The 23,569-nt window shown below is 29.5% G+C and overlaps 1 protein-coding gene across 1 annotated transcript in view; it reads right to left on the minus strand.

The window, feature by feature from the left end:
- Positions 1–1,415: 1,415 nt before the first annotated feature.
- LOC121132537 (FMRFamide receptor) overlaps positions 1,416–23,569 on the minus strand; it is a 102,394-nt gene continuing 80,240 nt past the window's right edge. The window contains exons 2-3 of the mRNA XM_040727959.2: positions 17,401–18,038; positions 1,416–2,940 (exon numbers count right to left, since the gene is read on the minus strand). Coding sequence (XP_040583893.1) covers positions 2,140–2,940; positions 17,401–18,030 — 1,431 coding nt within the window. The 5' untranslated portion in view covers positions 18,031–18,038 and the 3' untranslated portion in view covers positions 1,416–2,139. The remainder of the gene's footprint in view (positions 2,941–17,400; positions 18,039–23,569) is intronic.

Consider the following 23,569-nt stretch of genomic DNA (forward strand, 5'->3'; position numbering starts at 1 on the left):
CCTTCGCCACTTGATACCATGGAAAATGCTGGAAATATTTTTCATTCCCTTATTTTGAAAACATAAATTACCGTCACACAGGAATGGTCAAAGAATTACAGTTATCAGCTGATAGTATTACATGAGGTATACCCCTTTGTGTGGCCGTGCTTATTGTCTTATGTTTGTGTTATTTTAATAAAATATATGTAAGCAGGAATAAATTATTGAATCCTCTCAACTATGGTATCTGGGGCTATGTAAAATATTCTTTTTAGTGCTCAGTGTTCATCTTTCAAAAAAGAAAAAATCCGTTCCGTTCTGCGTTGCGTCCATTGAACGCACGTTCCAGGGAACAACGTTCAATTGTGCGTTCCGTTCACAAGCCTGAATTAAATTTGTTAAAACTAAATATGATATCACAGATTAGTATTTAAAAAAAATTCTAATAGTAATCATTGATATCTAGACATATAGATCGATGGAAAAAATAAGGAGTTAATTTAAAAATTATATGATTGAATTAGTTATAAAAAATGAATAATTTTGGAATGATTTATTCCATTTTTATATGTTAAAATCTTGGGTAAGAAGTAAACGCTGTTCTTTTTTTTTTTTGTAAAGTTTTTTAAAATATAAAGCTCTCTTGTTACGAGTTTTTTCACGAGTCTTGTAATCGGAACCTGATGGCATTTAGCACATTAAATTCTTCCGTCAATTTTGCTTAGAATCACTTCCACTTTGAAAGCATTTGGAGAATGACAATTATGGCACTAACTGATTTTTGTGATGTTTTTTTTTTTGTGAGATCTTGTTGGTTGAACTGATAATTTACAACCTCAATCGTTGATTTTTTATCTTTTACTACTATATTTCTCCAAATTAATTTGTTATTTATGTCTTGCAATGCAATGTAAAACATGGGTGGATTTCCTGTCGTTACTTTCCAGTTTTTAATTTATGCATTATGGAACCAACGTTATTTGACATGTCTTATAAAACAAGTTTTTAGTTCTAAAACTGAGGTCGCAATTCAAACTGTTGTGTTTACTCATATGTTTGAGTATTGAAGGGTAGGTTTTCCCAACATTTTTTCATCCTTCCAGTACACTCTAATAGCGTCTTCTTTAAGAATTAGTTCTGAAGGAACTTTAAAAATAGATTCATATAATCTAATTCTGAATTTACCTTGATATTCTGCTTTGATGTTCATTGACCATAAATCCTTATTGTATCTTGTCCTTCTTCACAAACACAGACTTAAGGTTAATCAAAATGGCTCAATATTTGACGAACTATTAATAGTGAAACCTTTAATTTATAAATACACTGTAACTTTGTACTAGGGAATTTTGCGATGAAATTGAAGGATACAAATATAAAAATGTGTAAATAAGTTATTTCTGTGTCATTGGCCTAGTAACGAATTATTCTTATTTTTTGTTGATAAAATTATTTATTGAACATAAAATTTAGAATCAATACATATAATTTTTTTTCGGAATATAATATTCTATTTAAAAGATATAGTTTCTATTTAAAGTTAAATAAATATACATATTTTATCCTGAACAAATAAATATACAATCTGATACACCAACATATACATGCATCTACAAAATGGGTGGCTGGGGAATTAGTGGATGTAGGCCGTAATTTCTGGGACAATCTATCGTCCAAAATAGAGAAAGAACAGATTTAATCATCTTAAGTGGAGAATAACATGGTATTTTTTTTAACTGTAAGATTGAAGCCGCATTGCATCTTTCAAAAAAAAAAATTCTGAAAGGTCTTGAGTTATAATTTTTTTTTGTAAATTTTCTACAATGACAAAATGTTTTATTAGTTTAAATATTACTTTTTTGTGACAACGTCAAGCCTTCTAATTGCTTTTTTTATAAATAGTCTTATTGTTTCATTTAATGACTTTTTTAAATTGAAAAACATATTTTTTAATATTGAAGATGGAAATGTTGTCTAAAATATTTCTTAGTATACCAACAACGGCTCTCAAATATAAAATAACATCACTTTTTTAGGACAGACTTTACATAAATAATAATAAACAACTTTGTAACTGACATCCAACTTTTTCCTAGTCCACAAATCCTCTCCCTCTGTAGCGACAGCCCTTTATGTTTGCCTCTCTAGATTCTTCTCCTACAGCATGGTTTCTAAAACTTTTCTTTTATATTCAGTATTCGCATTCTGTATTTGAGAATCCTCGAAGGAGAGCTCATTAATTTTCAATACAGCAGAACCTATGGAAGAATTAGGCGAAGTGCTTCCATCCAGATTCAAACTCTGATCCTCCTCCTCTTCACAACAATTCATTAGTTCCCCTTTGGATCCTTGATGATTGATATGAAGTTCATCAACCAAAACCTCGATGTGATCATTTTCATCCTTCGGAGTTTGAGATTCCAGATGTGTTGATGAGGAATAACACTTAGGTAAGGATATTCGGTCTAAGCAGCATTTAATGTTAGCAAATAAAATGTCACGAAAGGGCTTGCACATGAAGCAGTAAATGATGAAGTTAGAGCTGGAATTGACGGTCATAAGGAATCTTGATATGGAAGCACATATGAGAGCCCAGTAAGGAAACCCATAGCAATGATTTTTGAGACTCTCTTTAATGATTCTTAGTGTAGAGAGCTCTTGAATGTTGAGGATGATTCTTGGGGTATGACAAACGAGAAAAAGAATAACAATTATAAATAAAACAATGGCTTGTCTCGTTTCTTCTGCTTTTTGTGCTGCTGAGGAAGCTCCTTGTGGTCGGTTTGTTAGTCTGCGACGGCGTTTGATGACAGTATATATTCGGGCATTCAAATATGTTAATGCCGCAAAAGGAATGATTCCTGTAACAATGAGACGAGCTACGTTAGAGTACCAAAGGACGTAGTCATCATTCATACGTATATCAGAAGGGGTTAACTTGATCACTGTGCGATTTACCTACAAATATAAATATTTCTTTATAATCATGAATTCTAGCATTTCATAAAAACAAAAAAGATATATTATCAAAAGTTATGCAATAATAATCAAAGTATTTCTGTAACATAAGCGGTTTTACTTTTTTATGTATTCAAAAATGAAAAGTTTCACACTTTTATGAGCCTTTTTAAAAAAAAAAATATATATATTTCGTTCCCACTTGTGTCATATGGATTATGATTAAATTATTTCATCCGATCAATTTATATAACACGAAATAAAATGTATAATAAGATTTATAATATAGCATATAACCATAGGTGTAACAGAGCAAACGTACAAAATATATGTAGCGGTACTAAAGTTTAAAATTGTAGATAATCTAGGCATTGCAATATGTCAATACAAAAGCAAGATAAGAGATTTTTTATCAAAAATGATTGTGTATACATTTGTACTCTTGGACAAATTATCATATATTTATCTTAAAAAAATATTTTTATATCCCAGATGGGTGTGTTGCTAATTCCACCTAAAGTAGGAAAAATTGATCTTTACAGTAGAAGAATAAGAAATTCATCGAATTATTTTGAAAGATCCCATACCTGGGACAATATAAGTCTAATAAATTAAATTACGGCTCTAAACTAAAACTCAAATTCTTGAATGTCTTAACTCATCCAACAAAATTAAATACAAAGGCTATAATTGACTCAAATATGTATTTGAACTATTGGGGTGTAAGTACATATGAAGTAATATAAAATAAAATGGGGTTTTCTTCACGATTGTTCTTATGTTGACACATAGCATACACAATAAACATCATGTGCATTAAAATGGTAAATGACTCCATCATCAATCTATCTCAGCTACTTAGGAGTTTGTCACATCCAATCTTTACTAAAATGACTTTAATTAAGTCGAATTAACATTAAGAGTGAACTATTATTATCCTGCGTAAAGACACTCTAGGTTATCGTAAGGAAATTGTAAGTTAGGTGAACAGAGATATGTATTTTAAATTAATATTTGCTAGAATAGGCATTGTCAAGGACAAAAAGAAAAGAAAATTCTGAGCTCTTCGTATTTATAAAAAAGAAAAAAAAATACATAAAGTTTTAAAAATTATTCTTTTTGGTATTCATCTTTGCAGACTTTTTTAAAGGTAATTATAAGGCTAAGAGAAGAAAAAAATATTCTAGTTGAATTGTCGTTGAATAGATCTTGCATATTGTTGTCAAAAATCCTTTCTCCTATTCTCTCTTCTTTTTTTCTTTCCGTTACCTTATAATCTTCTTCTTCTTTTTTTTTCATTATGCAAAGATACATACCAAGATGCAGTGGAAAAAAAAATCATAGAACTTTAAGGTTTTCTTTTTATTAAATAGTTGTTTGTTTGTCAAGGCAATCGTTTTTAGAAAAATGCGAATTTAAGGCCACCACTATTTTGAAGGCCAAAAAAACTATAATCCGTTCTTGCTATTATTTTATTTTTTTTTTTAATCCGAGCCAGAATTGAATAAAATAAATAGACAGTTGGCACTGTAGGACTAAAGAACTGATTAGATACAATATTTCTAAATATACATTATAAGTTAATTAAAAGTTATATGAATAAAAAAATACAACACCATCAAACTGGTTTTTTTTTAAATTGCAGTCAAATACTTGAAGTATTCTCTTCAAAGTTTAAATCCCTAACCAAAATTAAATGCACTAGCGATGCATAAATAGATATAAAATTATTTTTTATCAATGGTAGTACAAGGGATGTTCAAAAGTGGGGGAAAGCAAGGCTAATGGACGCTTACTAAAGTTTTTAGTGATGCGATTTATGGAGCAACGTAGCTCTGTGAACAATACTCTAGGAGAAAATTGTTCCTAGGTCAGATGTAGTAATTGTAATACAATAATGTTTATTTATCATAGGTTAAGTAAAAAATTCTGAGTGTCTTTACTTAGATGACTTAGGTGAGCTATCTCTCACGATTAATACATTGAATAAAAAAAACTTGCTGAATACTTAAGAAAATCTCATTTACAGTTTTGTGTTACAGCGTTTCAAAATGGAAGTAAGAAGAGAAAATTCGAAACATTTCTCAGTTTCACTACGGCCAAGGTAAAAAGGTAAAATAAGTGGACCCAAAAAATTGTTCTGTCTATAGACACTTTATAGTATCGAATGTAATCAAAAGCAGCGGTTCAAACTATTCAATTCAGATAATATTTAAAAAAAAATTGTAAAAAAATTTAAAATTGCATTCTAAATTTTTTTTTTTTAAATCTAAACTGTTCTCAAAAATTAAATTTTTTGAAGAAAAATTGCCAAAATCCACAAAAAAAAAAAACTTTGGATTTTGGAAAACAAATTAGAATATCTTCAGCTGTTTTCAAAATGAATAAAGAATTATTGGAAAAAAAATTGAAAAATTATTTAAAAAAAAAAAAATTCTAAAATTAAATATTTTGGAATTTTTTTTCAAAAATCTACAGCTATTCACAAAAAATTCAAAAATACACTGGTGTTTACAAAAAAATAAAAATTTTAGAATAAAATATTAAAAATTAAATACAAAATCTCACATTATTTTATAAATTTTTTTTGCAGATCGATATTAGAGTAATTCCATGCTCAATATGCAGTGGGATTTGTGACAGTTTTCTTCCTCTCATAGCTGTTAGCAGATAATAAAATAAAAACCCATGAGAGTTAAGTTGCTCTTTTCCCAAAACATTTTTTAAATTATCAGTGTGGTAACCGTGTTCATATCCGTTGTGTAATTTTTAGGGTTCTGTATAAGTTTTCTACCAAAAACTTTGCATATACAAACACTCACTGTGTTAATTCAAATTAATATGTTTATGTTCTTTCTTCCTTCTTTCTCTCACCAAAAGTACTCCCATAAAAATCGGATTTAATTCATAATAAAACGAAACTGCATCAATCTAATAGGAATAGTACGCATCCAAATTGAATTAAAATGCCCTTACTTCAAGTGAAGGAAATCCTATTTGAAGCCCAAAAAACTAGGACAAAGATACATTTATGATGTAGTATAAAAATATATGCGTACAAATGTACCCTTAACAAATCTTCTGGTTACATTTTGTACGCCTTTAGCGAGAAGTATAGATTCAGAACCACTCATACGGTTGTGCATCCTTGGTTCTCTTCAAGCAGCTTCAATTTAATTTAAAAAAAATATTTTCATATTTTTCCTTGACTTTGTTATCTACGTAATAAAAAAGGTGTAAAAGTTTACAAAAATGTTATATAAACACACATATGTACGAATTTTTAACAAAAGTTATACAATATATACATTTATACATACAGGGTTGGTACATCAACATAGAAACAATCTTGCGGAAAAATTAAATATTACTTTTTTTTTCATTGGTGAAATTTTTGTCTATTACAATACCAGTTATAGACAAAATAAAATACGAATATTTGCTACCATCTAATATACCCTAATTGTTTTTCGACAAAGGCCCTTAATTTGAAAGTATTCATATTTGTTACGTCATCATAAAAATAAATATAAAAGAAAATACAATTTTTTTTTACTTCATAACCAGAAGATTCGCTCCAAGAATTTTCCCCATAGCAATTTTTTGCACTGGGAAGTTTTGCCTCATTTATATATATTATAGCATTATGTATCTTTGTGCATATTTTTTTTGGGTGTAAAAAGGGCCTTACTTCACTTTAAGTCCTTTGTAATCCATTTTTTCAACTCCTACTATAGTAAAGGGGCATGGCAAACATCAACTATGAAAGTATAAAATTTGTGGGAGATAGTCAAAGTTAAAACTTCATGCTTCTGACTCAGAGATTTATGCGAGATCACGGATCTCGTAAGTGGCTATAATTTTGGATGAAACCACTTCAGCTTTACTCCAAGCACTTCGAGCTTATTGAGTAATATACAATATTGCTGACAAAGATAAATGCACAAGTACCTACCTATTCCTACTGGACGGAGTTCTTATATAATTCCTGTCGAATACACCTAGTTTGTCAATAAAGAAAACTTCTTCTTTTTTGGGCAGAAAGTGAGATTCTCAACTTCATTCATTACAACCATTGTTCTTGCAACTAAAATTACAAATGCTGCCCAATCAATATCAGCCTTTTTTTTTCATAGTTAATCCCCCCACCCATCCTCATTACAAATTGTTAAAGGAATAATTTGGAGCAGTCCTTATTTTTACGAATTTCTTATGTTAGTCGCGATAGTTCTAATCTTTTTTAGGTGAGACTTGTTGAACTGTATGGAAAAAAAATATTTTCGCATAATATATACTGTATGAGTCATAGGTCCTTGAAAACTTTTTAATTTATTGGAAAGAAAGATAAATTTAAGCTTAATATTAAGAATACCAAAAACAATTAAAAAAAGGAAGTGAAGGATATTGTAATTTGTATTATTTTTCAAAAATTCAACCTTTGCCACAATAGAAAGCTCCAAGCGGGATCGAAACTTACGACAAACTTAGTCGAAGGTGTCTGCCGAAATTTTGGGCCATTCCTCCTCCACCTTGGCATTCATGACCTCCAAGTTGCTGTGGTAGTGGGCGTTGTGATTTCTATCTACAGTGCGCTACGCGTAGTTGTCAAGTTGGGTCAGGTTGCAGGATTGGGCAGCCATATCTCGTTGGACCAAAAACCATTCGCACCTATTTGTTTTCAAAAGTTTTGCGTCACTTTGGATGTGTGGCATGGTGCTCTATCCTGTCTCCCTACTCAATTTCCTATGATGTAGGTTACGTTGAGGGCAGGAAACGCAGTCTTGACCATCATAATTTTATATTAATTGGCCTTCAAGGTCTCTTTTTATTCGAACCGGTGGAAACACCCTACCATCTGAACCAATTACACCAAGCATCATTGCATCGTCTGGGTGTTTCGAACCCCCGGCGAGTTTTACCTGGGGAGGGGCGTCTCTACTGGTTTTGGCTATGTACTGAAGGCTGCGGGAGCTGCTCACTGTGAATTTTTTTTCATCTGAAAAATAAGGACTTTTCCATTGGGTTTCTTCAATTTATTAAGAAGAATCTTTGATTCCACCCTTTTTTTGTCTGCGTAAGCCGCCAAATCCTGAACTTTTATGACAGCACTAGACTTGAGGCCCAAATTCTCCTTAATGATCCATTGGACAACCGATTCGTGAACCCTGAGGTACCTGGCCATTTTGCAAATGTTGTCACAAAGGTTCGCGTCTATATTTGCCTTCACACTACTTATGAGGCATTCTGTGCAGACCATTTTGGTCTTCCCGACCTATGTCCATCGACAAAGGATTCGATATTGTTGTAGAGCTTCTTGGCAATTCATACAGTGGTCCTACTAATCCCAAAGTTACGTGAAATCACGGAAGGATTGTCTCCGGCTTTTTTGAGCGCAACGATTTTTTCACAAAAATATTCTATTTGTGTATTTTAGAACACCTAAAAGACCTACAACTGATTTTATTTCTTCAATAAACACCTTAAAAGAAACAGGTTTTTTGAAATTTCTTTCTCTTTATGAAATTTTCGCGAAATTGAAGCTTTATTATCTGGATAAAAAGTGTCCAAGGAATTATGACGCACACGGTATATGATGGTGAAATTTCCTAGGGAAAAAGTTCCTGGCAGAAACATCCTAGAACCATATATAAATACTCCCAATATTTCACAGACATATTTGAGTCAATTATAGGCTAATTATTCATGTTTGTTGGATACGCTATGATATGCAATAATGTTAGCTATAGCTTAGAAACTTTACTTGGATTAAGAAACTTATATTTTCCCCTATATCAACCCTTTCATATAAAGTCAATCGATTTCTTATTATTCAATTGTCACGATCAATTGATGCTACTTTTTTTGCCCTTAGCGACACATCCAAAGGATTAAAAGAATAATTTGTGATAGAAATTACGATAATGTAATCTAAACACAATTTTAAGAAAAATCATGACAGCCTGTTTTTGTGTTGACGAGTCACATATGTATGTTTAGTTATATACAATATACTTATATTTGTAATATATACAACTTTTGCTTTTAGTAAATTTGAATACGTTCTTCTCACTGAATTTCAAAATGTTCATACATAAAAAAAAAAAACAAAAAAAAAAAAAACGACTATTACATAAATACAAAATTGGTGCAAAAGTTGTCAAAATATCCAACTCTTTTGAAATATTTGATATATGAATATTAAGAAATATATATATCAGCTATAAGAAGATTCTTCAACGTAGTTTGAGTTAAAGAATGAGAATGAAATGACGTAAGATACAAAAAAAATAAAACGTGAAGAATACAACAAAAAATTGTTATCGATGGTAATACTTTGTTATATTTACATAGATAGTTTGTCTTTCTCAGGAGCACACATTTTTAATACGGAGTATGTTTTTTTATAGCTCAGCGCGTCATATTAAAAAAAAGAAAAAAAGACGGGTTCAAATCAATGTGAATTGTTCCGTATTGGTTGCAGTGATCCCAGTATTAGAGTTCCTACTTTTGATTAGGCGAGTTAATATTCCCACCTATGGCTTTCTCCCTCCTCTTTTTATTATATAGGATACTTCCTGTTGACTATAAATAATAAACACTACTGATAGAACGAATCAAAATCACTCCTACTAACTGCTTTTTCCCTTCTTTGCATGTTTCAACAATTTCTCACCATTTGTTGCACCTAAAAGCTCTTTTAAAATCGTAATAAAAAAGTTTTTCTGAGGATCACTCATTTATAACAGTGAACCTCTGTATCAATAGCTCAGTACGCCATATTAAAAAAGAAAAGAAAAACAGAATACAGCAGAAAGGGTTGCAAGTCTTAATAATTTTTGAGCGCGGGAATTTTGTTTGTTGTTGTTTACCTCAACCATGTAATTATTCTCATGCTTGAAGGAGACAATCTCCTTATTCAGTCACTACAACTCATCATGGTCATAGAAAACAGTGAGTAACGCTGATGATTTCTGGCGGAGTTATCTTTTATATTAATAAAACATAGTCAGTCTTTTTGTCTTCACATTGTAAGACTGAGCAATGCCAGGTACAAACATTAGTAGATTATAAGACTTATATATTTTTTTAAGAGGAAGTGTTGTATGATGTATTAAAGGATACGACGTTCTTTAGACCAGTCTGTCAAAAAAATTACTTTGAGTAGGATCAAAACTGAAATATGATGAATGCACTCATTTATATCCGTCTCTTTTAGATAATTTTAAGACCATTTGATTATCCAAAATATAGTGTACAGCAAAGACATAATTGGATACTTCTATTTAATATTTTTAATATAAATATAGCAAATTATATCTTGTTAAAACCCTACACTTCCGTTCAGATTATTTAAAAAAATTTATCAATGCCTTACATTTAAATAGATATTTTAAACTATTTTATAGATATTTAGGAGTAAGAAATGAATGAAAAATCAGACAAAATTTAAATGCTGTAATTATTATATTATCATAGTTTAACTGTTTTTTTCTTGTATAAATTAAATATGTTTAGGGTTTCTTATTACCCCAATTCACTAACTACAATCCAAAAAGAAAGTTCATTATAAAAAAAAATACACAAAAAATAATTATCATTCAGAAAAATATGTTGATACCTCAACGATGTATTAAAAAATTGATTTTTCTAATCAAAATAATGTTGTGTTGTTTATTTACGTTCTGAAAATCTATACAAATAGGTGATTATTTCACAAAAGTACTACGACACAACTTCTGGAATTTTTTTAGTAAATGGATGAATCTGAACTGACAATTTTTTGTCTGAGGACACTTTGTCATAAAACCATTTTGTCTCGACTATGGGTTGCCTAAATAAATTAGGTTTAATCGTCGTAATTATTTTTTTTTGTTTAAATCAATGCTTTCTTTGATTTTTTTAAAATTAATATATAAAATGATTATTAGACATGATTAAATGAAAGTGTTAAAAAAATGATGGAATTATGTTCTTGCCTCATATTATGGTTGTTAGACAATCGATTTTCTAACATGAATAATCTATCAGATCTGTTAATAGTAATCAATAACGGAGATGTGATGAGCACTTTTTCCGTTTGAATCGCTGTCTTGTTTCCTTATTTAATTCAATACACATGGGCTGGAAAGTCCCAAGCTTCACACATAGCTGGTGCTATTTTTTTTAATAAACTAGTCTGAACTCACCTCTAAAATACATTTGTCAAAATTTCATGACATCTGATATTTACTTAGTGAGTTATTGTGCTAAGTGGTACGCTCCTTTGGTATTAACAAAACAATGGATCAAAAACAATTTTGGTTTTTAATTCTACACTCCTACTTGATCGGGAAAAATACGCTCAAGCAAGGCAACAGTTTGAAAAAAAGTGTTATGGGGAGTTCACTTCATAAAGGGAATAAAGAAAATAAGATAAACTATTTTTGAAAGAATTTTTTTTTGTTTTTTTTTTCTTAAGGTCGGGACTCTGGTTCGAACTCATTTGGATAGTATGTCTGTATTCAAATTTTAAGGCAAAATATTCTTGAAGCAAAATGGTTTTAAGGATATATGTCCTTTTGGCAAAATAGTTTAAAGCAAAAGTATGTAGACCACTCCATCTATTATCATTAATACTTGTTTAAATGACCTTGACTATTTATTAGAAGTGTAAAGTTTGGTCGTGACATTGTTATTTTTTCCAATAAGTATTTAGCAATGTCGAAAATATGTACTTGTTCTCTTTTATGTTCTTAGTTTTTTATGTATATATTTCCTGTTTACTTTTTCTATCTTATAAAGGAAACTTAATTAGTTTTACCTATTTTTATGTCTATAATTATATAAACTTTCATTCATGTTGTTATATACATTTTCTTAATGGAAAAAAAAAGTGTCCCCATACAGTTCAACAGGCATTTGCCCAGAGTAATTAAATAAGCTATAACCCTTACACTACAATACACATTGGGACTTTCAATCTAGGGTTAGTTTCTATAAAACTTATTTCAGTTGTTGTATATTATTACAAATGAAACAACAATGGCCACTCCGAAAGCGTAAAATCTCAGTCAAAAATCAAAATGAGTTATCTAATTCGATATGTTCAAAAGATATGGTCAAACATTCGAATTTTACGTTTAGTGTTGCCTTGACTTTTCAAAATTTAATGGCTTCTTATCAGTACCATATACTTATACGCATGATAGCATGACAGACTAAATTTTACAAAAACTTTATAGTATCTTATCCAGAATGAAACAATCGTCAATAAGTAGTAGCTCATTGTTCCATTCAAAAGGCAATATTCTGAGGTTTGCAGTGTTTTAAAAGGTAATTTGAAGAAAAAAAATTTACTTTCATTACTTAGCAGTTGCCAGTATTATTTAATTTCTGAGTAGTTAACTCCCCTTCCTGAATGGATTCAATTATATTCGAAACCTAATTGAACATTTGTGTGTGCTTATAAAAAACGTGGAGTAACGTTAAGGATTTGTTGCTAAATTATAATTGTAAGTCCTTGTTGGACTCAGAGTAAAATTGTGGATGGACATTGGAGTAATTATTTCCAATGTCCTTGCTTATTTGTTTGTCTCCCTCATCCCTTGTCATAGCTGATTGATGCTGATATTCTTCAAAGTATTATTCAAATTGTCAGGGTTGCCATGTTACTATTATTTTTTTTTTGCCTGCCCTTATAACCACAATTTTCATAACTATTTAAAAGGAGTTTCTCATCAAGAACTGTGTCAGGTTGGATGCTGTTTCTTTGAGTGAATGTCTTCACTGTCGATACCGTCATGTAAGAGAAAAAAAAAGTGAGTTGATGGGTTACTTTGGGAACATAATTAGAATAGACATTATCTATAAGTTTTCCGGATTTAAAATCCCCACCCTCTATAGAGTATTTACTAAGCAGGTAGTAAAATTGTATTAAATATGCACAAGAACAGATAAATATAAGGAAAACTACATTAACAAATAATAATTGACATATTAATAATAAAATAACTATCGTTATATCTAAAATTGAAGGAAAAAACAAAATTTATTCCCTCAATCGATTCTTTATCCAACTATTTAAAAAAATTGTTAAACAACAACAACACAAAAAAAACTACTATAAACTCTTTTGTTTTTCTTCCTAAGAATATTTCCATTATTTCTATGAAAAATATTTTTACATGAAAGTATTATTGCGGCGGCTTTCCAATTGTTTCTTTTTCTTGTAACTATGTATACATTATATATTTTTTTCTAATATATTTTTTAAAATATAATAGATTAATTTACTAATTGGAACATTTTCCATGCTATAATATACCTTTAATTGCTTAGATGGAGTAGCAATTATTACAAAATAAGTAATTTTATTATTTATATTACTAGATTTGACCTAGGAATTGTCTTAAAAGTCAATCTAACTTATGAAGAAAAAATTATTTTCTTGCAAATTAAAAAAAAAAAAATATTGTCTATAATGTGCATAGCAATTTAGCCTAGATAAAATAGCAATTAAAAAAATTGTCAGTGTCTAAAATTGCCGTTGGAAAATTTCCAATGTCTATGAAATAGATAAAAAACCACATCCACCACTTTATTAAGCATTTAACCCCCTCTATGATAATTTTAAATAAAAATTGAGCTCATGGGTTCAAAAATTCATCGTACAATAACTACACAGTTAACAAAGAAAAACAATTATTTATGTAGTACGGTATTTTTATATGGAACAGTTATGGTAAAACTGGTACGCCGGGTCAATCTACTAAAAATTAATAAAAAGTAACATATGTGTACAAATTACAGAGGCTCAGAATTTACTTATTTATTATTTGAAGGGGGCTTACATACATTGTGAAGTGTTAGTGGGAGTTCTTAACCTGCTTGGTGGCCCTTGTGTTGCCTTAATCAACCTATGTACCGGAGATTTATTTTGGAAGGGGCTTATATACTTTTTGAAGTAGCGGCATTAGTTTTTAATGTACCTGCTGTATTTGCCGTAACCTAAATCAACCCATTGGCCAAGAGTTCCTTTTGAAGTATTTAAAGGAAATTTAATTGCATTGTAAAGTGGCGGCCGGTGTTTTAACCTGTATGGTGTACCTGAAATGGTATTAAACGACCCGTGAACTCGGGCATCTTTTGAATTATTCAGAGGGAGGCCTAAAGGCTTTGTCAAGTCTTGCCAGTGGTTTTTAATCTGCTTGGTAGCCCTGGCATTTATAAAACAAGTTCTGGGCTAAGGTATTTTCATTGCTATTAAAAGACGGAAAATTTTACCAACAGCTAATCTCCATATTAGCAATTTTCCCAAATGCGAACTATCTTAAAAACAATTTTCTCAATGGCAACTATTCTAAAACTGTTTCTAGCAGTAATATGCATGATTTATTATATAACTAGGAAAAAAAAAACTAATTCATTCACTTTCTGTTGAAATTGAACATGACATGTCATTGACATTGAATATGTGCCAATTTGCGAATAATAAAAACATTGTTTCCAAATGACACAAAAATGTACTAGTTAGTAGCTCATGCTGAAACAGTTAAATCCTATTACTTTTTTTTTGTCTAAGCTTTTCTAGAAGTGGAGTATATAGGCAAACTAATTGATTAAGATGCATCTGAGCTTTTTTCTCAATTTCTTGTTAAGAAAACATTGATGCAAGCCACTATGTAGGCTGCTTTTTTTTTAAATGATTGAGTTGATAATACGCTAACACTCCAGTTTAATAACTTATGTTAAACTAGTGATTTCTCCTTATATCCACATTTGTTTGAAATGGAATATACATGTTAGGCTGATCCTTTAATGGTTTATAGTATCGAACCAACGCACATTGAATTTAAGAGAATGATTTCTACAATATACGTTATCCATTTGGCTACGTCATGCCACGCAGAGACAATACGCTTGGGACACTGGAAGATCATATGTTAAAATTTCCTTTCTTTTTCTGTTTAGTTATCCATTGATTATGGATATACCTGTTTTTTCCCCTAGTTATTTTTTTACTATATTACCTAAGATTCTCAAAAGTTTAAATTTTGTATAACTTTTTATTGATTGGAAATGTTTTGTGTGTGTGTGTTGGGCATTCACAGTCAAACCAATGAATAGATTATGCTAAAATTTGTCATATAGCTCCTTATCGACGGTTTTGTTCCAGTTTTTGGCCTTCAAGGCATCATAGCAGTTGTATAAAAACACATTTTCATATAAAACAAAAATGATTAACGTAAATTCCTTGAATTATTTTTACTGCATGTTGATATGAGCCTTTGCATACTTTTTTTTTTAGATGAGACTATAATCTTAGGAGAAGAAAAATAGAAAGAGAGAATAAAATAATGGATTTTTAACTATAAGATGACATTTAACTGTTACATGGTTGGTGGTTGAGTATTTTTTATTCTCTAAGCCTTAAAATCCCCTTTAAAAAAAGTCTGCAAAGATACATTCCAACATGCAACCAAAAAACATTCTTAGAATTTTACGATCTTTATTTTTGTTTATATGACGCAAAATAATTCAAAATTACTTTTGACTTTTTAATGTCCTGGGCCATGACGTATTAAATTGTTATCTTCCGGCCAAAATTAAATTTAAAAAATAATAAATATTTTTGAATTACAGATGAGTATCAATGAAAAAAAGTATTTGCAGTAGCTGGAGAAACTTGTGGTAAATTTGTTGAAGATGTTGTAAAACCCAAAATTGAGGATCTTCTTGCCAAAAAATCAACTTCTAAAGAGGCTTGTAAATAATTTGAAGTCTACTAAATTTACGTATCATTATTTCATTTAATGTTCAATAAAAAATTGATCGATAAATTGTAAGCTAAAAATTTTGTCAAATTACTGAAACTGAAGATTCCTAAACTCATTTATCAAATTTTTCAGGCATATAGTTATATGGATTATTTAATGCAAAACGATATATATATATATATATATATTTTATAATAAGAATTTGTTATTTCTCGATATCTTATATTCATAAAATTATTTTTAGCATTTAAATTAATATTAACTAGATCAAAATTAAATTAAATTACAAATAATCTTTAGATATCAACTATTGATATCTGTTAAACTCTTATTGGTAATAGTGAGTTAAATATCATAGAAATTTTAACTTATAGCATATGGAGTGAACATCTTGGATTAGTGTCCCTGTATTTCTCGTTCAAAATTGTTTTTTTTTTAAATTAGTATTATTTATTTGCTTTATAGAAAGAAGTATCCATACCACTCTTCAAGGAATTACTTAGTTTAAACAGTATTTATTCCAATCAAAGAGAAGTATATAATTAAAACAAGACATTGTTTTTCATTTATAAAAAAATTATATAAATCATTAGTACCAATTACATTTTTTAGACCCTCAGTTTGTTAAAATATGTCACATGTTCCAATTGGATGTGAAAGCAAAAAGTTTAAAGACAACAGATAGTTGATTTGATCATGGCTCAAGGAACAAATTGATAATATCATAAAAGTAAATATCCAGACAGTTAAGCTTTTCAAAACACATTAAATATGAGGATGAAAAGGTTGTCAACCATTTGAAGGGGGCTGCTAAACCGTGTACGTAAGCCATCAAAGAGGATCTTAGTTTGAGCTCCTATATACGGGTCCCAATGGAAGGTTAAAGAAAATATTATGCATAAACGTGCTACACGATGCAAGTCAATCTTTTATAAAAACCTTTTTTTAAATAACACATGGGCTAAAAAGCCCTGTGCTTAAATATATAAATATGTTTTTATTTTCATTAAAAGTTGGCTTGTTTTATTTATTCGCTTTATGGATCAAAGAATCCAAAGACTTATCGAGTCATTCCTTGGCTGCAACGTTTTATTTACCATTCAAGAACGTATGTAGAATTAAAAAGTTAAAAATTAAAGTGTTTTTGATTCATTGTTTTTGAAATAACAAAAGCAGAGTCACACTTTGCAAAATAACTCACAAACTACAGAACAGATTGTCTTGAAACTATGATAGCTATAAAATATTAAGGTTGTTACTAAATGAATATGAAATACATTTTTCAAAAAATAACCATCTTTATATGGAACCTGGGAATTTTCACGCCATATGTTGTATATTTATAATGTCCACTGAGCTACGTGATTTTTTATGTATACAAAAAAATGACCGTAAGTAAACTTTTTTTATAACACGGTTTGCGAACTGAGTAGAGCAAAAAACCAAAAAATTAGAAGTATCTAACTACCTAATAAGCAACTAAATGATTGTAATAATTATGTCTTTTAAAATTTGAAATTTTTTTTAACAACTACATTCATTTTGACATCGAAAAAAAATCCTTGTTTTGAAATAATTTTGGCAACATCAGTTTGGGGTTTCCGCAAAATATAAATTTTAGTTTTTATAGTTAGTATAAACATTAAATTGATCTCTTATTTATGATATTCCAATAGTTGTCATGAACATATATATCGTTACTTACTAAAAAAGTGTGATTGAGTGTAACATTATGGACTTCTACAGTTTCTCTGACTTCACGGAATTCTGGTTCAAGAAATTTGGACAGATTGAATATAACGGAGAAAATGATGACGGGAACTAGGTAGTGCGCCACTCTTCTCCATGGGTTAACTGAATTAATACTATTATGATATTCTATTGGTCGCCAAACGGCTCTATATCTCTCAACTGCTAGTACAACAGTTACATATATTGTGACACATAGTGTCATATTGTGAAATTGATATAAGAAATAGGCGTATATGTAATCGTAATAGATCCTTGTTTGTATGTTATTCCGAATCCCTTCTGAGAGATTACATAAGATGAAGACATTATCGATGACTGCAAGTGAGATGAGGAGTCGATTGAATATGCTTCGCATTTCTTTGGAGTATAAAATTGGAATGGCAATAAGATTTGCAATGAATCCAAAACATCCCACTATGATTTGAATAAATCCCTCCAACCACCATGCCATGGAAACATAGAATGTCATTTCTTCTAAAGTAGGACCCTCACAAATATAAGAAGGGTTTAACTCTTTAGAAGTAATTGAGTCATGTGTGGATGAAACTGTTGATGACTGGTTATAAATATCTCCTTGCATCATGGAGTTATCTAAAAAATAAAGAGGAATATTATAAGTTAATATTATATTTTTGGAGTAAATAAAAAAAAATTGTAAAGAATCAATACGAAACTAAAAAACAATAATTTGTAGAAAAGAATTTGCAAACGACTTCGAACACTATAAGTATTAAATTATATTTGTTGATTATTGTAAACAATGCCAGATTTAGTGTGAGCAGGGTCTGTTGCTGAAAAATAATACCTTTTCCATTGTTACTTTTTTTACAATTTTTATTTTTGAGGACCATTTTATATATAGAAGATCAAAATATTTTTGACCAATATTCCTATTAATAAAATAATTTTATTCTTATTTTCGAATAACTTTATGGTCGTTAATAATAATTTGTGCCTAAATTTTATTTTATGACATTAAATCATTCATTCTATTTTGGAAAGGATCTTTTATTTTTAAAGGGCAATACTTTTTCTAATATAATGGTTTTTCATTCAAAAGTAGTTGTATTTATGTTCATTGTTTATTTGGTCCCCCAAATTAGAGCCCCCTAAAACCATTTATGATTGTGGATTCTTTTATGATAAAAGTTATTTTAAATTAATTTATATTGCAGTTATTGTGTTAAAAAACTTTTTACAAAAGTATCTTTTCATCAATATCACAAAATAAAATACTTTCTTTAACAAATAAATATACATCAAAAAAATATGTGTTTTTTTTATAGAAAAATATTATTCACATATTACATTTTTTTAAACAAAATATTTGGTTCTTTAAATGGAAAATATTATATCCAATTTTGATTTTTTTTAAATGTAAAAATATTACCCTATAAGTAATTTTTATGTCAATATATTTTTTAAAATAATATGTGACCGATATCTTAATTTCAAAGAGTCTCAAATATAGACAACTGATAAAAATTATTATATGATGAACATTTTTATGTTGGTTGGAAAAATGTTCAGTGAGGAAATGATTTATTTATTTATTGTTCTTCATCACAAAAATTAATCTTGAATAAAAATCGAGTAAAGTAAAAAGTCCCCATGTATATTTTCACTGAGTAAGCCAACATTTCTGAGACATATTTGAGTCAGTTACTGATTTTGTATTCAAATTGGTTAAATAATAATTGAGTTCTGAGTGTTTTCTATAAGTTTCAATAAGAAAAATGTGAAATTTAGTTTTAATGTATATTAGCTATCAATTTTAAGTTTGATGAAAAAGAATGCCCATATATATCAGTTACAGATAATTTTTCTAATTTTTAATTAATTTGAGTGGTTTGTGTCAATATAACTATATAAAAAAAGATTTTATTTCCCAAAATATTTTAAAATTGATTATCTAATTTAAGGAGTATTTTTAATCAGCTTGATTTAATAAATTTAGACAAAGATAGACTATTATCAATTTTTTTTCTTATGGTACTTTTATGTTTTAGGTAACTTTTGAATACCAAATGCCCACAAATGTATATCCTAGAAAATATATTTTTACAATTTTGATTCGTTCTGGCCATAAGAGCATCAGGCATCGTCAAGCAGCTCGAGACAACCGTAGCACCATTTACCTCGTTTACAAGCGACAAAAACAAAAAAATTTCAAAAAAATATTTAACTGTTTTCAATCTTTTCTTATTTCATCATACTTCTGTCGAAATTGTAAACATATTGGAAAATATATATATTTTCTATAAAAATATATTTTTAAAGACATGTTTTTGTTATCTTTAAAGAAATATCAACAACAATTTCCTTGAAAATATTGGTATCAAGATAAAACTATTATGTACGTAATAGTGATCACTATTTTTGAAATGAAACAGTATGATTGTACACATTTAAATTAGAAATGTGGTACTGAGAGTATATTGATTGTAAATCTATCCAAAACAAATTTGAAAATACAAAAAAAAAAAAAACAGGGAGAGAACAATACCAATTGATCATTCACACATTACACATATCCAATCAATAACTTTCAAAATGTCTCAAAAAAGAAATATTTTGCGTTGTTCAAATAAAATTGAAAAAGAATAGCAATAAAAAAATTAATTAATTAATAGTTGTTTGGTTTATATATGATAATTTGAAAATGAATAATTGACCTTCTCACATCAACTTCGAACAATATTTTTTGGGGGTATTGGAAATCTGTAAGTTATTACAAAATTATGTTAAAGTTAGCCAATATTTTTTAAATGACACTAGCGAGTTTAACAAAACTATTTTTGAAATCTAGAAAAAAGTTACATATCTATAAATAAGTAAAATTTGTCCGTCTCTCTATAATCCGTACAGACATTATTGAAATGAGAAATAATGAACTATTTATCATATACAGGGTTCAAAAGCAATCTGTGCCACGAAAAGGATTTTGTAGGCGGCACAATTATCGCTTTAACCAATTTTAAGAATAAAAAAATAAACTTATGCAGACTCTGGAAGCTTCATGAATTTTGATTTATTTAACTTCATAGAATCACCTTCACCCTCAAAAACAGTCTCTATTCGAGGTCAAAAGTCCAAAAAAACCTTAAATTTCTTCTAGATCCAACTAATAAGTTCATCTTTGTTGTTGCAAGGACTCGGTTGCTTTGCTGTTCGATCACCCCACACAAAAATAATCTATATAATTTAGTTCCAGTGAGTTTAGAAGCCAAAAGTCTGGCAAAATTAAGTTGTTTAAATTGTCTTTGAGTCATTTAAAACTTTTTTTTAAGTTGTGTTTAAGAGCTGAGTCCTTTAGTGGCCTCAAATTCCCTCCTAACCTTGAAAACGAACGTCTCAAAGGCATTTTGAATGGTCTATAGCCCTCTCCTCGAAATAAATTTTTCTATCGTCATCAAAATGAGGATGGTATGATATTTTTTCTGAATTTTATTTATCACATTTCAACTTAGTCTCATATTAACTCTATATACTTCTCCAAGCGATGCTCCCATCTATGTAGCCCCTACAAGTTGTTCTCTGCGTTTTTCTGAGCAAAATAATGGTTTACAGAATTTGGGGTTGGTCTTAATTTGAAAAAAATCTTTGTAGTTCAATGTTTGGACTTAATTCTTATTTGGGGAGTAAGGTAGTATTTTCACTTTTATATACAGTAATTAATTGGTGCAAAAACTCAACTGCGCCAACAGAGCAATACTCGAGTGTGTCCCTTTTTACAGAAACACTCACATCAACACTCTCAAACGACTTTTACATAACAACTGCGCGTCCAAAATGGCTGAAATTTTGTTGATTATCAACCAACAGATCCTAGATAGATGTGACTACCTTTTTCTTTTTTTTAAATTTTTGCAAGCTTCACATTAGTTCGTATTTGTTTTCAGATAACTATCGTATAGGTAAGTATATTTTTAATTCAAAAAGATAAAAATTGTCAAAATTTATGAGAAAAGTAACTCTCAAATTCTTTTGTCTAAAAAAAATTTATTTGGTCAAAAAACAATTACCTCTGAAAAAGTTTTCAGAACAATATTTTGTATCTTTCAAATAAAATAATCTACAAAAAAAGCACCTGAGTGGTGAAAATAAGTATTTTACTCCTTGCAAACTTTGCAAGTTTGTCCACTGCTATTATATTTAAAGGGTCTATAATTGTAATATAGGTTTTTTGTAGCAATACGATATATTATATGGGAAGAAAGTGTTTGATGGAACAAAATGGTGAGTGTAATCCAGGAGAAGCTAGCTTAGCATCAAAAATTAGGAATAACTTTACAAAATTACCAATTAAAATAGGGGTATTGAAAATGAATACTAGTGGAAGGAGGGTGCCCACGTTTCAGGGAGGAATAGAAAGAAATATTGAGGATAGATGAAAACAGACCAAGAGACGAACCTTTAATGATACAGAGGGTGAATATAAAGAAACAGAGCGAAGGAGAGAAATATAGAAAGGGAGATGTAAAACGGGATTCTATTTCGGTCAAAAACAGGTTCTTAATGTGCTCCGAGGACCAAAAAATTATCATAGGGACTTGCTTAGTTATTTTATAGGTATATTTCCTAAATTTCAGACCAAGAATTTCGTTTAGGATTCAAAAACCTAGTGCAACCCCATGAACGTCATTCTACTATCAGAGATGCAGCTAGAAACTATATGTTTTGGCGATTGAGAAAGGACGAAATTACTGCATCGAAGAGAGGATATACAGGTCCATGTAACCAGAAATATTTGGAAAATTCTTCCTTCCCTCATGACAGGAACATAAAAATGAACCATCTAAAGGGCTTTCCAGCACAACAAAAACTAAAAACCTACAGTTTTGGAAAAAATTAGTTATTTCGTCACTTCAATGCCGTATAAAATCTTTATTAAGGGACAAAATAACGAAATAGTCAAAGGATGAAATACTTATATCTTTCACTGTATATGAAATCACCATAATATTTTTAATGGCCTTTTTATCATTATATGTAGGTACGCTTTAATTATAAGTATTTATATATATGAAAGCCTGGTTATACTTAGATAATAAATATGGTAAAAAGTTTCAAAATCACAATAAAAAAGTGATATAATATAACTTGTTAATAAGATATAACAACATGCATATTTCAATTTTTATATATACTAGGTATGCGGCTATGAAAGCAGACTTAGGTGCCTAGGTGTCACAATTTAGACATTAAAAACCAGTTCAAAAATCTAAATGCTTATTTCGACATATGTCAACAATATTTAATTGATTGTTCGTATAGTTTCATTCAACAACGCACTTTTTTCTCTCGTAAAAATGTCTAACTTTGTTCCTACAAACTAGGGTGTGCGGACATCTTTGATTTTCTCTTACCAATTGAAGAAAAATGCTTCTCAAGCCCATCAAATGCTTGTTGAAGCTTAGAATGGAATCATAATTGGAAGCTTTGAACCATGTTATACTTCAAAACGCCCAAAATATGAAGCCAGACAACATAAGGTAATTTTGTTTGATGACAACACCACAGTATCGCTTTATATCCTCTCACCAGATTGTTGAATCGTTCAACTGGGAACTTCTTGTTCATGCAGCTTACTCATCAGACCCTGCGCCTTCCGATTATTACTTGTTTGCATCGATGGGACACGCACTCCATGATTTACGCTTCCATTCTCACGCTTAACCCAAAAATGGATTGATGGCTGGTTTCCAGCCAAAGACGAAAAATTTTTTTGTGGAAAGGGATTCATAAATTCCCTGAAAGATGGGGAAATGTGTGGCTAACAAAGGTACATACTTTGAGAATTATATTTGTAAACATTTTTTTCACAATAAACGTTTAAAATTTTAAAAAAATGTCTTATTTCATATGCGCATACCTTATACATACATACATATGTATGTATGTATAAGGTATACTTAGTTCTTAGAATATAATCATAAATATGTTATCAATAAGTTTTTAAAAAATTGACAAGGTTTGAGAAAGCCTTCCAAAATCATTAAGTATTCATAACTTGAAAAGTGCAAAACGTTGTAAAAAAAAGTGATATATATACTAAAGAATAAATGTTGTTGACGTTGTCAAAAAAAATAAATTTATCATCTCTTTTTCCTTCTGTATCA

The sequence above is a fragment of the Lepeophtheirus salmonis genome, chromosome 2 (assembly GCF_016086655.4).
Source record: "Lepeophtheirus salmonis chromosome 2, UVic_Lsal_1.4, whole genome shotgun sequence".
In the NCBI taxonomy this organism is placed as follows: domain Eukaryota; kingdom Metazoa; phylum Arthropoda; class Copepoda; order Siphonostomatoida; family Caligidae; genus Lepeophtheirus; species Lepeophtheirus salmonis.